The 18336-nt window shown below is 44.6% G+C and overlaps 1 protein-coding gene across 1 annotated transcript in view; it reads right to left on the reverse strand.

Moving 5' to 3' along the window:
- The window catches only part of MYO7A (myosin VIIA), a 99383-nt gene that overhangs the window by 52534 nt on the left and 28513 nt on the right, over positions 1 to 18336 (reverse strand). The window contains exons 3-6 of the mRNA XM_036389421.1: positions 7362 to 7475; positions 6202 to 6354; positions 3136 to 3153; positions 137 to 321 (exon numbers count right to left, since the gene is read on the reverse strand). Coding sequence (XP_036245314.1) covers positions 137 to 321; positions 3136 to 3153; positions 6202 to 6354; positions 7362 to 7475 — 470 coding nt within the window. The remainder of the gene's footprint in view (positions 1 to 136; positions 322 to 3135; positions 3154 to 6201; positions 6355 to 7361; positions 7476 to 18336) is intronic.

Here is an 18336-nt window from a genome sequence, read left to right on the forward strand (position 1 = left end):
ACAGAGACCTCCTCTGCACTGGGAATATGTGGATGGAAGATCTAATCGGTCATTCAGGCTGTTCCAAATCAAGCATGTTGCATCTGCTCAGCATCTGCTTTCAGGATATGGCCCATTTGGAAACTCAGCAACTCACCTTATGATACAGCACTGGTCCTTGTTGTTGCGCTGCATGTTGAAGTAGCAGTTGTCAGCAATTGCGAAGATGTGTGGTGGCATCTCACCAATCTTTTTGTTGGTGTAGAGGCGTATCTGCTCGGGTGAGTAGATGGGTAGGAGCTGGTAGGGGTTTACTGCCACCAGTATTGAACCAGTGTATGTCTGGGGGAGAAGCACATGAGGGTTTATGGGGACAGTGAGGTGTAGCTGAGAGATTTTAGCAGCTTGGGTGGGATGTGGATGGAGGCCAGAAAAATCAAGGCTTTTTAAAAGCTGGATGAAAGATGATGCTCAAGTCAGAGATGCTTGCAGGGAGAGCCAGGGGTAAAATGGGAACAGAAGTCCCAAAGTACCTAAATAGGTTCATATTCAGCCTTGCTCATGCACAGCATGGTTTCAAGCCTTAATTCATATTTTGTATGCTCTCGGTTAAGATTCAGACTCTTAAGAGAAGTTCATTATTTGCAAAAATATCACCAGAGCCAGCATATATTCATACATTTCTACTGCATTGCACATACAATGAGAAACCATAGGTGAAAGAAACCTGACAACCACTCCCATATCTCAAGGCAGGACCAGTTGGACCTAAACCATTCTGACAGATGACTGTCTAACCTGTTTTTATCAATCCACAGCAGCTGCTAAACTTCCCTCTGCAATGCATTCTTCTCTACCATCTCTGCCTAACCAAATGTCTCCATACTTCAGTTTAAACTGGGTCCTGTGCAGATGGATATTGCCCACAAAGTCCTGACATATCCCTTCTCATCTATTTCTGAAATTTTGTAAATGGCCTTTGGTCCAGCTGTCCTGGGCCTTGGGTAGCAAACTCCTCTGTAGTATCTTGTTCTTTCATTTCTGCCCTTCCAGAAGCTGTTTCTCTCAAGCCTCTCATCAAAGGACTCATGAACTTTGTTATCTTGCTCAGATGAAGTGCTGAGGTTAGGAGGTTTGGCCACATCCCAACTTCAAGGCAGAGAATAAGGATCTCCTTCCACTGTTTCATCTGTTTAAAAGTCAGTGTCTAGAGGAGGTGAGTCAATGGGCCTCTACCTTGGGTTAGCCGAGGGGCATGAGATGAAGGCTACTTTCACTCTGTGACTTCAAAGAATTCAAGTCACTTTCTCTAGGTTAATTTTTAGCAACTGAAGTTACAAGATTAATCTTAGCTTTCCTTCTTGCTGGAACCAGCTGTAAAAGTTCCCCCACTACTGCATATCTTTTTTCAGGAAACAAAATAAGCAACTTCAACATTCATATAATCCTTATGAGTTTTCATCTGCATGGCCTAAACCCAGTAAGGCTTCGGCACAAAGCAGCAAAGTGGCACAGCCAAGGATGCTTGTGAGGGAGAAGAAATAATTTGCCACCATCTGTCCAAAACTTGCCACCAGTTCAGGCTTCCTGAAGGCAGCCAGTAGGTGGCAATTGTGTCCCATCGTAGGGAGGATGAAAGCCATTAGGGGTTCCTCACCTTCTACTCTCATGGCCAACACAAGAGAGCAACTTTCAGTTCAGTCCCATATGAGGTTTGACTTTACAGTGCTAACTGAGAAAGGACACAATACTCTTCTCTGTAACAGGGGATTATGTGCCAGTAGGGGAAAAAAGCTCTTTGAGCTTCAGAACAATGTTGTCACAACTCCAAAGGGTAGAAATTGGCTGTGAAATCATGTAGACTGGATTTTAGAAAAAGAAGGCATTGAAAAAAGGGAGCAGAGACATCCCTCCAGAGAAGCCTTCAAAGGGGACAGAACAGGTAACCCCAGTGCTCAGAGGAGGAGGGAACTCAATTTCTGAATTGCATTATGACAGCAAGATCCCTAATGAAGACTCCTTTGAGTCTTCATTATTTCATTAATTTCCTCTTTACAATTTATCACCAGGGGACATTTTTAGGGACATTTTTAGGAACATTAATTTTAGGGACATTTTTAATCTTCCTTGAGCTTTTTAAAAAAAAAATGTAACTCCTTGCAGAGGTCTCTGAAATCCCAGCATTTCAGTCAGACTGGTCTGCCCTGCCACAAATGTAAACAGAGAGGCTTTTAAAGGTGTTAACCATTAGGTATTCTTTCTGGATGCTCCCACTGACCCTTCCCTTGTGATCCACAAAACCCTTTGTCAGCATGAACTCTTGTACTATTGCTTGTTTTTGTAGCTCATTCCTAGTTGATAAATAATCACAATTTGCCCAATTCTCACAGCTGACAGAAGGCAAAACTTTGTTCACTCTGTTGATCAGGGGCCAAAGGCCACTTCCAAGGAAATAGTAGCTTACTGGTTTCTATTGCTGGGTGATGTCAAAGCCCTTTTCTATTGGAAAAATAAAGCTTTACTGAGAGCAGGGACTCTGCCGAGCTGACCACAGGAACTGCATCTCACAGCAAATTCATTACTGCCTGCATGACCTACATTTTAATTAGCCCCAAACAAATCCTTTCTGAGCCTGCTTCCCTCGCTACCCAGAACTCCATGGCTGACTCCATCTGGATTGTTATGGGGTTAAAGCTCTACCAAACATTACTGCCATTTGGCAGCCCTTAGAGAGCAGCAGCAGGCACTGGTTTCATGTCTAGATAAAGAGATTTAACCTTACTCACAAGTCAAAACTCCCCACCAGACTCTCTTGCTATTCAGTGTAGTTTCTCTTGATGTGTTCAAGCCAAACTAAGGGCAAGGAGCCCTTGTTGAAGTTTTTCATATTTTGCTGCAGACATTTCTTCCCTTCAAGTTAAGGTCATTACTGAGAAGAACTTAAAGCTTTAACCACATTCACAGGTTGGGAGCTTTCCATCTCTGTGTCACAACTTCACCATGTGGGTCAAGCTCTGCACCAAAGCAGATGGATGCTCTCCATGCATTTATGAAGCAGCAGCAATGGTGGTGCAAAGTAAATGGTGAACAGAAAAAGGTGATCCAGTGGAAGGCATGACAGCAATTGCAAATGACATTGCCAAGAGTCATACTTACCCTCCCACCGCAGTTTGTCTTATGAATAAAATGTGAGGGAGAAGAAAAAGGGAAATTATATTTTATTAGAGCAGAACTACATCCTCCACAAAGCTAAGGACACAAGGAAACAAGAGGAACTGCAGTCCCATTGGAAAAGTAATCATTTACTCAGCAGGCTCAGAAATCCTTTCAAGCAGTGAAACTTCACTGTCTTTAAGACAGTGCTAATTATACCATAGAAAAAAACCCACCTCTGTCTTTAAGACAGTGTTAATTATACCACAGAAAAAAAAACCACCTCAGTGGGCTGGGTATCCCCTGCACACATGGCATCCATATGGTACCTTGGCTTTGCAAAACTGTCATCAATATTTACCACATCCGACACAAATCTACTCCTCCTAGTGCCATCACTCCTAATAGCTGAGATCTAAGGTCGGGCTCCTGAGCCTCCAACTACACACCTGTAGACAGAAGTGGTGTGCATACCTCTCTATCAAGCTATGCACTCTCTGTCATTTTGAGAGTGTAATTCTGATTTTGAGATGGCTCTAATTGCTGTGCTGTGCCCAGTTCCTGGGTTGGCACTCCAAAGCCATTAGTGATGTGGAGCAATCAAGACACGGTAATCTGGAACCTCTGTGATGCAAATGTCCTTGTGGGATGTGGCCATCCCTTAGGCAGGAACTCTGTAGGACACACTGCACTGCACTGTCACCATCGGACCAGAAGAACTTGTAGAGAAACTGATGTGGCTATTTTGTCACTTCAGCCCAAATCACCACCCACACTCACCTCCAGGCTGAAAGCTGCCCTTTACATCAGCCCTTATTAGGATGATGTTGCCAAACAACACTTTGCACAGTGCTTGTTTGTGTTCCTAATCTTCCTGGATGCCTGTGCATAGCTTGGCAAGGGAGCTCAGAGACAGAGCTTTTTCGAAGGAGCTTGGTGTATTCACAGGCAATCTGATGATACTGTACACACAGACTTCTATCCAAGGACCTCAGGTCACTTGGAGAGGCAACAGGCACTTGCTGGATAATACAGACACCCGAAAAGAGACACATGGATGCCACTGAAAAATACCCAACACCATCCAAACTTTCTCAGAGAGAGTGGCAGAAATACACTTTGTGCCATTTCAGGGTGCCCAGAAGCAGGGGAAAAATGGGCAATGCTCAATAGGTAAATTCAAGTTCCTTGAATGAGCCAATCAGCTACAAATTATTGGCCATCTGTACTTCTTGGGTGGCATTCAGGTTGTTTGAATTCAGTTATTCACGTGAGTACTGCACCTAACCTTGAAGACAGATGCGCTGTGAGCTGGGGGAGGTTGGACTGTAGACCTCCAGCCTAAAATTTTCTTCCAACATAAACTCCTCTATGATATCCAAACTCCAGTCAGCTCTAAAGCATCTGAGATGCACTTCTGTTTGCATGACTGAAAGGCAGTCTTGTCTCTGCTGGCTCTACTGACACCTCTGGTGACTGCCATGGATGCCCATGGAGACACCACCTCAAGTATGAATTTGGGCTATTAACTTGCTAATTTATCATTATAAATGGCAAGAAAATTTGATTACAAAGGGAGAAACCTAGTTCATCTAATGTGGGAATAATTTTCTGATTATACTATTTTTGTCTAAACTGACTATAGGGCCTTAGGCATCATGCACAACAAATGAAGTGTCTGAGGGAGAGATGCATTTGGAGGTCTCTGTTCTCCCCCAGGCTTTGGGGAATTATGGATGCCTTTTCAGCACCCATGTCCCCTTCCTCCAGGATTGTACTCCATCTCTGAAAGAAGAGATGGATCTCTCCCAGAGAGGGGCAAGAAGCTGTCAACATATTAACAGCCTGTGCAGCAGAGTGGTGTCTGCTCCATCACTGCCCAGCCCTAATCCAAAATCATCCGATCAAAAAGCACTGGACATCAAGCAGTGATGAACAAACAGACTTGACAAATAAAATCCCACCTATACTCTGTGAGCTTATTTTATCCGTGAAGTCTGACTGTCTTGCAATTCCCTCCAGTCCAAAAATCTAGTAGTCTCTAGAGCCTTTTAAAAATCAAATGACCAGGAGGCTTTGAAAAGGTCTTCAAAGGCACAGCAAGTATTTACCTGAACATCTGAAAACTGTAGGATTTAAGAGTAATACCAAATTTTCCATATTTGCAGAGGCTGTTTGAGTACATTATCTAGCAGCAAACACATGTGCACTCTGAATTTCTGTCTGAAGAGTTTGCAGAAAACTACACAGCATAGAGAACACTGATAAAGTTAGCACAGAGACTTGAATGCTGACTCCTGTCCTGCTGGGGAGGTGGCCTTTGCGATGCTGTCACACAGAAGAGAGATGCAGCCCTCACTGGCTCCCTGTAAACCCCTCAATCTGTGAATGTCTGTTTGGATTGGCAAGGCTGCACTGGGTCCACTGGGCATGACATGACTGAGGTGACCTAAGGAAGGACACTGCTATCCTCAGAGATCAACTGCCAGGATCTCAGGCAGCCCAGGGCTAATAAGCCACGAACACAGACTGGAAAGGTTTTTTAGAGCTGTTCTGGAAGTTGCTTACTTCTTTATTCCCAGTTATTTCATGCATGCCTCTCATCATCCTTTCTCCACCCCTTCCACCTCCAGCAATAGTTGTCTTCAGCCCATAGGGTTAAATAAATTAATAGTCCAGGGCAAAAGGGCAGAAGGGTCACATTCAGCACATAGTTTACACCTCTACAGAAGTTTTTGCTTTAGGATGACTACAGTATGCTCATGGCCCGGGTTGAACTGGTTACTCTGTGTGCAGAAAGCTAATGCACATGCCCAAAACTTCTACAGGGGCAGGACAGCAAGGTGGTGTTGACTTTACCCATCACCTAACTCATGGGGTCTTTCACTGGGGCATCTAGAAGCTCTGCAATGTCCTCCAAAGTCAGAAGCCCTTCACCACCAAGGACAAGGTGAAGGTAGAAACCCAGATGCTCAGTTCAGTCAGGGCTCCCCCGACATGGGTTCTCCAGAGCTAAGGAGAGCAGGGGGTGGAGTGCAGAAGCAGAGGTAAGGTGAGGTGGACACTCACATAGATGAGGTGCTCCCGATAGCGAATCAGCAGGTTCCTGAGAATTCCTGCCTCGTTCAGGTCCCCCAGGCGGATCATGTCCTCCACTCCATGGATGGAGGTGGGGTGCATGGGTTTGATGTGGCTGGCATTCTGTGGGGAAATCCAGTGCTCCTGGGAAAAGAGCAAGGCCACAGAAAGGTAAGTCAAATGAGAGACCATTTGGATGAAAGACACAAACAGCCCACCCCAAAGAGAAGGATCAGACAGAAGGACATACACAAGAGATCATTGGCACATGTGCCACAGCTTCTATTCCTGGGGCAAGGCAGTGATGAATTTGAAAGATTTGTAACAGAAGAAGGAAAACATATTTTTATTGGAGTTTTATTGGAGCAAGAAGAGACAGGAGACACAAGCCATCCTGGCAGGAGCCTCCTGCAGGGCAACATGGTCATCCAGAACATCAGGGGAGTCTATAACAAATAGCACATTTGTATCCCCCTTCACAGCTGCATTTTCACATCACTGGTTAACCCTCTACCACAAAATACTGTTGAGCAGAAAGAAGATGATTTAGAAAAGGAGAAGGGGATGGTGAAGTCATACTTTTATTGGCAGTGTTATTTGGACTCAGCACTTCTAAGGGCTTCCAATGCCACTGCATATTGCCCACAAGGACCTTGCCAAACCAAATCTCTATTACCCTTGAAGGGAGTGAGAGCATTTAGAATTACCTCAGCAAGAAAAAAAAAGAAGCACAGAGAACACCTTGATACAGACCTTACTCTAAAATAGCCACCACTGCACAAAAACAGAGGTGGGAAATTGAAGGAGAACCAGTGTTTTGGCACATCAGGTATTGTAGGAGGTCAGGAAGGACTGGATAACAATAGAGGAACCTCAGGTGTAGGTGGGTTTGCTAAAAAAACTACCTAAATGTATTTTGGGGGCTTCTGCTATCATTGTTCTCAAGAAGGTTCTCAATTTTGCACTCCCAGTACAGCCAAGAAAACAGGGACACAACATTGTCTTGTCTTTACAAATAGAAAACTATGGCCCAGTTGATTCCCAAGGACATACAGGAAGGCCATAACAAAGTTGATTATCATGGCCCTGGGACCCCTGGCCTAGCAAGGCCATAGAGCTGAAGAAAGGACATCATAAGCCTTTTTACGTACATTGCCTTCATCATCCACGACCTGGATCTGTCCGGAGTCACACAGCTTAACCACCGCTCCAATGGGAACGTCGAATTCCCGTCCGGTTTTGAGGTCCATCCACACATAATCCCCCTAGAACCAAAGACAGCAGTTACACTCAGTGCTGCAGAGAGTTCAGCATCCCTTGGGATACAAGCAGTTGACGTTTTGTAGCCAAGTCATTAGCACAAGTCAAATGACTTCCCTGGCAAACCACAAACCACCCCTTTCCACAGAGGCTCAGGACAGCAGATGCTTTGCATGTGGCACTTGGGGATGTGGTTTAGTGGTGAACACACTGCTGCTGGGTAAATGGTTGGACTCAAAGATCTTACAAATCTTTTCCAACCTTAATGATTCCATGAATCTGTGAAATCCCCTGCAAGGTGCCAGCAGCAGAGCATGGTCCACACAGCATATGGACCTAACTCTGTGCTGTCCCACTGCCCTAACTCTCTGCTTCTCAAGCTCATGATTGGTTGCTGGTCACAGAATGGTTATAGAACAGTGATCCAGGCAGAAAAACCTTCCCAGGTAGAGGTTTCCCTCTGTGTAATGTACAAACTTAGGAAGTCACATTTAGAAGATGGTTCTGAGCTCTGCTAAGCCTTATCTGGAGGGTTGTGGCACCTTTCTTCCTTGCAGAGAACCACTATCAAATATTCCTTGGAGACTGCTGAAAAGGGAATGACTAAAGATGGGTTAAGAACATAAACAGAGAGGCAGATATTTGCCCTTCTTCAGGAGTTCTCACAGCTACAGCAATGTGTAGGTGGCCTGTTTGTATTTAATACTTCTCAGTGGATTTTATCTGCTGTGAGCACTTTCACTTGAGTCCTGAAGCTGTGCAAAGTTTTAGCATCCATAATCCCAAAAGGCTGTGTCTTTTTACATGTTTCAAATGTTTTACCTCTTTCATTTCAGACCTCTGTGTTTTCATTTTGAAAGACACAGCATGCAGTTGACCCCTACCCATTCACTTCATGTCACTACTGATCCTATACACCTCTGTCAGTCCTGCTGGGCAGGGACTATCTGCTAATCAGCTCTGTGGATATTAAATTACTCAAATGCAAAAAAGCTTTTAAAGAAGCTGTTTTCCTCAATACAAAAGCAAACTCCAAAATAACTCCAAACTAAAGCCCCAAGCAGGACCCATGCTGGAACAAAGCAGAATTATTTCCCACCCTTTTTTGCAAGATGAAAGGGTATTAAAATGGGGAGCAATCTAGTTGTCAGGTGAGTTTCTTCATGCACCTGAGATTAATGCTGTGGACTTGTAGCCCCAGCTAACACCACATTCTTGGGGACCAGCTCCACTTGCACCTATTAAACATGATGCAAATGTGGTATCTACCTTTTGAAGTCCTGAAAAACTGCTGGGAGAGGGAGAAGGGAAAACTAGGATGTATCACTTTGCATGTGCTCTGATATAACCCCCTTCCTGAGTATTCACTATCAACCATTTCTGTGGACAGAGCAGATTTATAAATTTGGTTTGGCCCAATAGCTGCTAAACAATGTTCGTCTCTGTGCTGGGCAGGGGCAACTGGAGATGTCACCATCCAAGTCATCCATTAAGACTTCCAAGAGACACAAACCTGTGAGTACCACCAGGATGTAAGGTTACACTCAGGGATCCACACATGAAGAAACTACACACCAGGAATTGTCAACCATTCTGTGGCAGACTTTACCCTTGGCAGCTGCTTGCTAGGTTTCCACTAGGATATCAACAAAGTCAAACTGCTTTCATGGAGCTCAGGATCCAGTCCTCAGCTTGGGTTTTCATTTCCTCAGAGGGTTGTGCTACAGCTCTAAGTATCTTTATCCAGCTCATAAAAATATAGTATTAATACATTTTTCTCATTAACTGTTTTATCCTTACATGTCATAACTTAGTTAAAAAGGCAAAAAAAATCACAACTAATGAAAGCAGTGTCAGGAACAGATACATTATAAATCCAATTATATTAATATCTACTTTTTAGCTCCTTTGATCCAAGACTCTCAAAGCATTTCAGAACATTCAGCACTGTTATCCTCTCTGCATCACTGGGCAAATTCATGCACACAGTGGGTAACCTGATCAAGGTGTCAGCAAGAGATGAGCCACGTTGCTCAGTTCCTGCTCAGCAGAAAACGTTTCCAACACCTTAGCAGCTCTGTAAAAATTGCACTTGATCAAAAATACAAGAATTGTAATGCCGTTTTAAAAAAAAAAAAATCTCTAATATTGAATAGCTGTAAAAGCAGCCTGCTTCATATGGTGTATTACCACACAGCTGAGATAAAAGGCAGTCTGCCCTCCCAAAGGTAAATTGATACTCTGCTACCACTAAGACAACTTCTGTGCTTTGTCTGCCTAATGCACAGAGTGCTCATCCCCTCAAACTGCTCTTTTTAAACCCATTAAAGTGCAGTTCTTAATACTGGTGAAAAAAGTCTTATGGGATGGGCTAAGTTGGTAAGCTCAGGAAGGTCAAGGGAGTTATAAAGTAACATCACTTATTAAGAGTGCCAACCCATTTCCTTTCCTGACTTCAATCAATTTCATATAAACCCCATGGAAGTCAGTTACATTCCTTCTGCTGAAGCAATCACCCTCGGATCAGCCCCAAACCCAGCAGATGTATTGGGGATTTCAGGGCAAATCAGGGTGATTCATGCATTTACCAGCTGTGGCTTGTAAGTTGCATAACCTGCCTCGTGCTCACACTGATGCAGTTTATTTCCCAAAATACATGACAGAGTACTGGAGAAGTGAGAATGCCACCAGACCCTTTACGGTATCAACCTGGTCTGCCTCTTCCTCCTCAATGCAACCAGTGGCTTTTAATACCCTTCCAAACTAGAAAAATCTTCCAAATTGCTCTGGGGCAGACCCTCAGGACCTCACAAACAGGGCAGTGACAACCAAACAGTGTTGCAAGAGGAGGAAACACCACGCAAGGATCCACACAATTCACAGAGAGGATCTTTAGGAGGAGCTTCCAAATGTGAAGAGCAAGAAGGTTGCACTGCAGGGGAGCTACAGTGCTTAGTGGGGGGGACAAAGGAGGAAGGTGAGAGAAGCTGGCGTAAGCAGTACAAGGATCCCATCAACAGCAAGACAGATTTCAAAGCAGCCTGAAAGTTTCCAGCCATGCTCAGGGCTTGGGAACCCCTCTCTTACCGCTAACATGGTCGTGGGCTTCAGGACCTGGTTGACATTGCGAAGCAGTGTCCATCTGCCCTGGTCTCTCTCCTGATCTTCCACCACCTCAGGGCATGGCTGCACGAAAACGACTTTCTTCTTCTTCAGCATCTCCAAAACTTTGCGGTGGTATTTGTCCCTCTCCCTGCTTTCTACGTGTACTCCACCATGAATGCCCGAATGCGGTGGCTGGTTTGCGCTAGCCCTGGGGCGCGACCATGCCTGCTGCTCACAGGACACCCTCTGACCTGATTCACAATATGGCTCTTGGTAAAGGTCTTCTCCTAGCAGGAAAATTTCCACGCACCAGCCATGGTCCTCCCCTGGCCAGCTGACATGCTCACTGTATGTGACCAGCCCTGTGGGAATCTCAAAGCAAACTGTACAACTCTGCTTCTCTTCACTTAAATTCTTCCAGTCTCTCCAGCAAGGGCTGATTCTCGGTCAAGAATCTGAAGGACACTGCAACTACCCGTTCAGGAAAAACAACTGCAGGATTAACAGGAAACTTCTTCATTTCCTCAGGACTCCTCTCCGTTACCTTCCTTTCTTAGTGAAATAACCGTCTGCCAGCTTGAGGACTTTCAGCACAGGAACACTCTGGGATACTTATTAATCCACAAATGCAGTCAGTCCCCATGCAACACATGGCATTTAATTAACCTAATACCTTTACATACCAAATTAACCAAAGCGCAGTGGGAACTCAAAACCAGAGGCCATCTGCATTTTCTTTAAACTGATCGCCTTGAGTAGATCCATAGCAACTGAATTTTAAATAATTGAGTGGAAGGTGTTCAGCGCAGCACAGCCTCCGTGCCTATAGGTGAGAGGAGAGCCTGTGCTGTGGATGAAAATGGGCTCAATACAAGGAGCACAGAGGTAATGAGGTTGCACAGACTCTACACCTGCCAGCTGCACATACCCATTTCTGCAATCACTCCTTCTCTATAATGAGGACTGTTGGAGTAAGGACTAATCAGGACCACTGGCCAAACCAGAAGAGCACAAGGCATTTTACAGTCACCTTAGATTTGCTTTTTTCTTGTCCTGTATTAGATACACTTGAAATTTCTCATTTTCATCTAAGACAGGCTTTTCTGGTCATTTGGAGAATTTCAGACCACTATAGCTTGGCCCCAGTTTCATTCATTACAATTTTGAGTCTAAAGCAGTGCTATTTATAGAGACCAGAGCAACTAGATAAAACAGTGCAGCTGCTAAGACATTCTCATTTACCACTGTTTTAATGCAAAGCTCTACTAATGCCTTGATTCCATGGGGTTTTGAATCCATTTGTCCAAGAAGAGCAGGGCATGGGGACATGGTTTATTGGTAGCTCTGGCAGCGTAAGGTTAATGGTTGGATTCGATGACCTTAGATGTCTTTTCCAACCTTAATGATTCTGTGATTTTATATGCAAAGGACGGCTTCACAGGTACCCTTCATGGGACACAGTCTCCGATGACAACAGCAGATGATGGGTACATTAAACGCAGAATGAGCTAGTTCTGCTCAGCCATGAGCAGCAGTGACAACAGCGAGGCAACCCTTGCCCAAAGGGTAGGCAACCTTGAAGGTTTAAGCTGTATTACAAAGCCCTGGAACAATAAGGTTTGTAATCCTTGTAGCTGTGCTGGGAAATTAAGGAAGATATCATATCTCACAGATAAGAAGCCAGGTGAAGATTAATTAGATGGATGTCCACCAAAGAAGCAAGTAAAAATGTACATGAGGCATGATAGTAATGCAGGGAGAAGGGGACAGAGTGAATGCAGCAATCCCAGGGGAGATGTCTACCTCCAGCACGACCTGAAAACACAGTGCTGTAAATGACTGCAGCTCTGCTCCCCTAGAAAGTGGAAGATAGATGTCAATTTAAAGCTGAAAAACAATGAGAGAATCCATGTGGAAGGAAAGACTGATTAAATATGTATAAAGGGACCCACAGGACAGGATCATCGGATTTGAGGAGGGGTCCTACAGAGGCTCTTTATTCACCAGAATACCTCTTCTCACTGCTGTGCCACAGAAACTGGAGCAGTGTGGGAACAGCAGATCCAAGACAGCAGCTGGAGTATTTATCTCACCTTGCACTGGAGCAGACAATACCATCATTGCTCATACTCTGTACCGTATTTCTGAGGCTGTGTATCCCAGTGTGCTGACAAAGAGCAAGCTAAGGTGCAGAGGACTGCAATGATTTGCCCTAGGTTATCCTTGGAATAGGATCCAAAGGACAGATGGGACCCTAGAGGGCTGAATCCTGCCTCTGCAGTCCTATTATATGAGTGTGCTTACTTTTCTCCTGGCACTGGGGTTGCTGAAGATCTGTAATTTCACACATCACCACTATATTTTTTGCACTGTTCCTCTGCTAGCAGCAGATTTTCTGGGGACACTTAGGCAGAGTCACACGTGTCAGGCAGAGACACCTGGCATTTGCAGTGAGGTCTGCCTGAATGACCCGAGCGTGCTGCCTCCTGGAAATGGGAAACCCTAGTCCTTGGAAGGGATGATCCAGCTTGGAAACCAGCCTCTCTTCTCCATGCATCAAGAGGCAGAGCAACAGCACTAAGCCTCCTATCAGCCTGCTTTCTCTGAGGGGATGTGCTATGCCTTATGTGGGAAACAAATAAATGCACTCAGTACAATAAGGGGAGGGCCACAGGTGGAGGAAAATAAACCTTTAGCTGGCTGGCAGCCTGTCAGCAATGCCATCCGGTTTAGATTACAGCTCCCCAGGGTAACATTAGACCCTTCCCTGCAGAGACAGAAGTATGAGCCAGAAGAGTCATGCTGGACCCTGCTCTGATGATTTACTACACCTCTGCAGCAGCAGGCACAGCTGAGATCAAGGTCCTGCTGTGACACGCTTTGTGCATATTCAAAGTAAGGGGTAAATGTTTATCCTAAAGAATTGATGTGACACAGGCAATAAGTTCATGCTGCTGCTGAAGCCTGAGCTCCCATTAAGTGCTATTGCAGTAGCATGGACCTTACTGCTGGAGAAAGAAGGGAAATTTCACCTACAGGAAGCACCCTCACAGCAGGTGAAACGCCTAATTTAATGAAAGCTTGGGTTTCTTTGTCCCAGACTGTTTTTCAGTCCCAAAGAAAATGCATCAGACACTAACAGGGTGGAAGAAGTGTTCTTGAATCAATTATTTTGCAGCTAGCACTGAAAAGCTAAGTTATTCAGTGACAAAAGGTCAGGTACAACTCAACTAACCCAGTGTTCACCTCTCAGCAAGACATCCAGACCTTTGCTAGATGATCATCCCTTTCAAACAAAATATCCTAGCCTAGCCTAGCTTATACTATGGGGAAAAAGCTAATTCAATGGGGAAAAAAAGAGGCACTTCTATGGTCACCAGGTCACCAAAGCAGGTAATTCAACTTGGTCAGATGATGCTGACCTAAAGGAGCATGTGAAGAGGACAGTTTGGAGCTACAAAACCACAGTACATGTGTCCAAGGCTAGCTAAGGTGGATATGGAAAAATCAGTGGTTAGCAGAGGCTGCTTATGGACTCAGGCCAACAGTTACTCCCTGCAGCTCTAAAACTTGCTTTTCTAAAATAAGAAAGATGATACCCTGCAGAATGACTGTTGATGCACTGTGTGGGCCAAATATTATCTGTGGGCCGTACCTCTGACTACTGACATAAATCAACCTGTTTGTGCATTTATGCAGTTGGTTTTTTTTCTTATGGAAACAGACACAGTCACATATCCAGGTTTCTAGAGCTGAGTCCTTTACTCCCTTCCTGCTCATCTTTGAAGAAAAATATCCTTAGTGCACATGAGACCAGGGCAAACATAGAGTGTTCCCCTAGTTCCAAATTTCAGTGTGATTTAGAGAGCAGATTGAAATCCAAATGTACTGGTGCACTGCAGCTGATTATGCCAGTTAGGACATGCAGCAGACAGTCACCTGAAGCCTTCAGGCAGTAGAATGGCTGTGCTCTACTAAAACCACACCTATCATCACCTCTAGATATCACCTGTCTGATTCAGTTCAGCTCTCAATTACACAGGTGTGCCCTGCTCAGTTTAATGGAGCTCCTCCTGGATTCACAGCTGTGCGACCCAAGGGGAGACCCAGGACTGCTCATTGCTATTCTTTGCACTCATCTTTAGTTGTGCATTTGCCACTATCATCAGGAAGAGGTAGAAAAGAGAGAAAAAGCTTGCATTTCTGCTTGATAACAAATGATAATGCAGAGGAGAAGCACACATGCTGGTAGCTGGTAATGCTAATAATATTCCTGTTTCAACGAAGATTCCATTCACAATTTCTTGTAGCACATCAGGCACCAGCTGTCAGCCAAGGTAATGAGCTACACACAAAGGCTTCCTGAAGCAAGGGGAGAGACACAAGAGGAGTTGTTAAATAATTCAATAATTGATGCACTGCTTACTCACCCTGTAACTCCAATACTGACAGGAGTGAAAAAAAACACCCACAAATGTGGCACTCATACCAACATTTCCCCATTTGGTGTTGAGGGATAGTCAAAGGCTCTGGGAGCAAAAATTATAGATTTAGTCGGATTTACCAGGGTGCAATCTAGTGTGGTGTAATGAGGCTCAGCTCCCAGTGATGCTTGACCTCTTCCCTGTCTTTTGGCAAGGAGCTTGTTGTTGACTGTTTGGGACCTCTTGGCTCAGGAGAGGAGTTTAAGTATGCAGACAAACATGGAGATAGAAGATTTAATCCTCGCCTCTTACGGCATTACAGCCACGGGTGAAGTGGAGAATCCGGCAATCCGTTGATGCTACAAGCAGATTAGGCTGTCCTCGGGTGTCACCCACCCAAAAGCTGTGCCAGAGCCCTGCCTATCAGGTCTCATACAAAAAGCTGATGGATGCTGCTTGGGATGTGATTGAAAAATCTGCTAAGATGCAGAAGTGGAACAGGAAATGAAGACTGAGCCTTTTAGCCTCATGGCCGGGTCCTGTCCTAAATGCAAATGGACAAAATCCAAATGAAGACAACAGAGCAATCATAAGAAGTCCAAATCTGGAAAACCAGATTGAGGGAAAATAAGAACAGGAGGAATCAGAAGGGGAGCACTTTAGGATGGTAGCACATAGTTCAGTACTGTTTGACCATGACATATTCCTTCAGGTCCTAGGAGTAAGAGGTTGCTGCGTACCACTCTGGGAACTTTCAGATCCACCCTAAACCTGCAAGGGACAGTCAGCCCATACCCCCAGAGAACCAAGAGTGCAGCTGAATCTTTCTTTAGTTTGCAATAGCTGGCATGATCGAAACTCCTTGCCCTTACCCATCCAGAACGAAATACTTCGGATATTTTTCTATAAATTAATGTTGTCTATATGTCAAGTTTTAGGAAGATGGTACTAAGGGAATGCCATCTCCTTCTCTAAGCATAGTTTGGGAGGGGTTCCAACAGGTCCCTAAGGTTGGACGATACCACTCAGCTATCTGTTCCCATCCCTGTGATGGTACCAAGCCCTGTAGTGCAGTAAATACACCTTAAGGATGAGATGCCACCAGAGGGACCAGCTCGAGGAGTGCACCACTGGGAACCTTGTGAGGTTCAATAAGGCTGAGAGCAAGGTCCTGCACCCAGGCCAGGGGATAAAGGGATTGAGAGCAACACTGAGAGGACAGGATGGATGAGAAACTGGACATGCCCCAACAATGTGCACTGGCAACCCAGAATTCCAACTGCATCCTGGGCTGCATCCCCAGCAGCGTGGCCAGCAGGCCAAGGAAGGGGGTTCTTTCACCTCACCTCCATTCTGGTAAAATCCCACCTAATCTGGGGCCCCCAACATAAGAAGGACAGGGACCTGTTGGAGTGAGAACAGAGGAGGCCTGACAATGCTGAGAAGGCTGGAAAACCTCTGCTATGGAGACAAACTGAGAGAGTTGGGATGTTCAGTCGGCAGAAGAGAAGGTTCCAGGAAGACCTTAGAGCCTCTACATTACCTAAAGAAGATCCAAGAGGAAGCTGGAAAGGGACTTTTGACAAGGGCATGTAGTCATATGACAAGGGGGAATGGCTTCAAGTTGAAGTAGGGTTGATTTAGGCTACAAGAAAGCTGGGGACAAACTTTTTAGCAGGAAAAGGGGGTAATGGTTTTAAACTAAAAGAAGAGAGATTTATATTAGATGTTAGGAAGAAGTTAATTTACATTGAGGGTGGTGAAACACTGGTACAGATTGCCCAGAAAGGTGGTGGATGGTCCACCCCTGGAAGTTTTCAAAATCAGGTTGGACAGCACTTTGTGCCACTTGATCCAGTTGAAGATGTGTGTGCTTGTTGCAGGGGCTCTGGACTAGATCAGCCTTAAAGAATCTGTGATTTTTCCTTTGATTTGATCCCCAGTGGACTAGCTCCAGGCATTAACCCAGTAGCAATATTTTCAAGTGTTTCTGCAAAGTGTTTTGCTGGTTTAGTCCCTAACTCCCCAGGCAAAAAGCAAAGCCCCTGTGCAGGAGCAGAGAGAGCAGCAAGAACACAGAGCTGGCAGCATGGCAGGGGAGTGGAGCTGCTGCCTGTGAGGTATCTGCTGTGGCAGCACTGAGCAGAGCTGATGGATGCTCTGCCACACTCAGGGATGAGCTTTATTCCCTGGATGAAGGCAGAGAACTGTTTGATTTGATTCATGAAAGCAGAATCCCAGCTGATGAGCATGAGAGCTGCAGAACTGTGTAACAGATGGAGGTAAATAGGTATGTCTACAAAACATTTTTCTGCCTCTGAGGCATACAGCCTTTTCAAGATCACAATGATTCACAGAAAGGATAGTTTGAATTACATTGTACAGTACTGATTAAGGGGGAAAATAATAAAAAAGAAGATGATACACAGAAATGTAAATTGGAAAGGATATTTCTAATCCTGGCTCTTGCAGACTGTTCAAAGAAGCCTAAAAACAACCACATGAATTTAATTGTTTTGGCTGATTTTATTCCTTTGGAAAAAGAATATTTTTCCACCATCTGTGATAAAAATATCTTTTACTTTTCACACACAACCTGTCAAACTGTGTTTCAGAGTTTTAGCTTTATCTTGCATGCTGGGGGAAGATGCTTTCTGCTTAATTTCTTTACTTCAGGCTCTCCTTTGCTCCTCCCTGCATTTTCACCACCTCACTGAGACCTAGTCTACAATTAGTTCTTGTGTACTACATAGATGTGGGACTTTTGTAAACTGCACAGCAATTCCTGCTTGAACAAAGATGCAGACTTAGTACAAATAAGTGCTTAATCATACTGCAAATATATTATTTTCCTTTCCTATATAGTAGTAGTCCATACTTATGTAAATGCAATTTTCCTAGCAGAAATGTGTCTGTGCTAAGGGTCTGAATTAGCCAAAGTCACACTGATCTGTCTAGACAAACCCTACTACTTAAATATAATATCTAATATTAGGAAATATTCTTTCATTGCCACACCAGATCTGAGCAGATCTGCCCTTTCTGCACACCATCTATGCTTACCCACTGAGGGCTGTGATGATTACTGAGGAGACTGAGGGCTTCTGGAGGGAGGTTAGTTTGCAGCTCAGAGAGTAGCATCCTGAGGGAGTTTTTGATGTGACTGCAGAAAGGAGAAGCTGACTACTCCAAGGATGTGTTTGAAAAGCATCCCTGAGAAGAATGGAGTTCAGGAGAAAGCATAACTGAAAACAAACAAACCCTGCTTGACATGCTTGTGATGCAATTCAAAACATCTCAACATTGCTCTTTGTTCCTTAGGTGCCAGCTACAAAGG

This window comes from Molothrus ater, chromosome 2, assembly GCF_012460135.2.
Source record: "Molothrus ater isolate BHLD 08-10-18 breed brown headed cowbird chromosome 2, BPBGC_Mater_1.1, whole genome shotgun sequence".
Classification (NCBI taxonomy): domain Eukaryota; kingdom Metazoa; phylum Chordata; class Aves; order Passeriformes; family Icteridae; genus Molothrus; species Molothrus ater.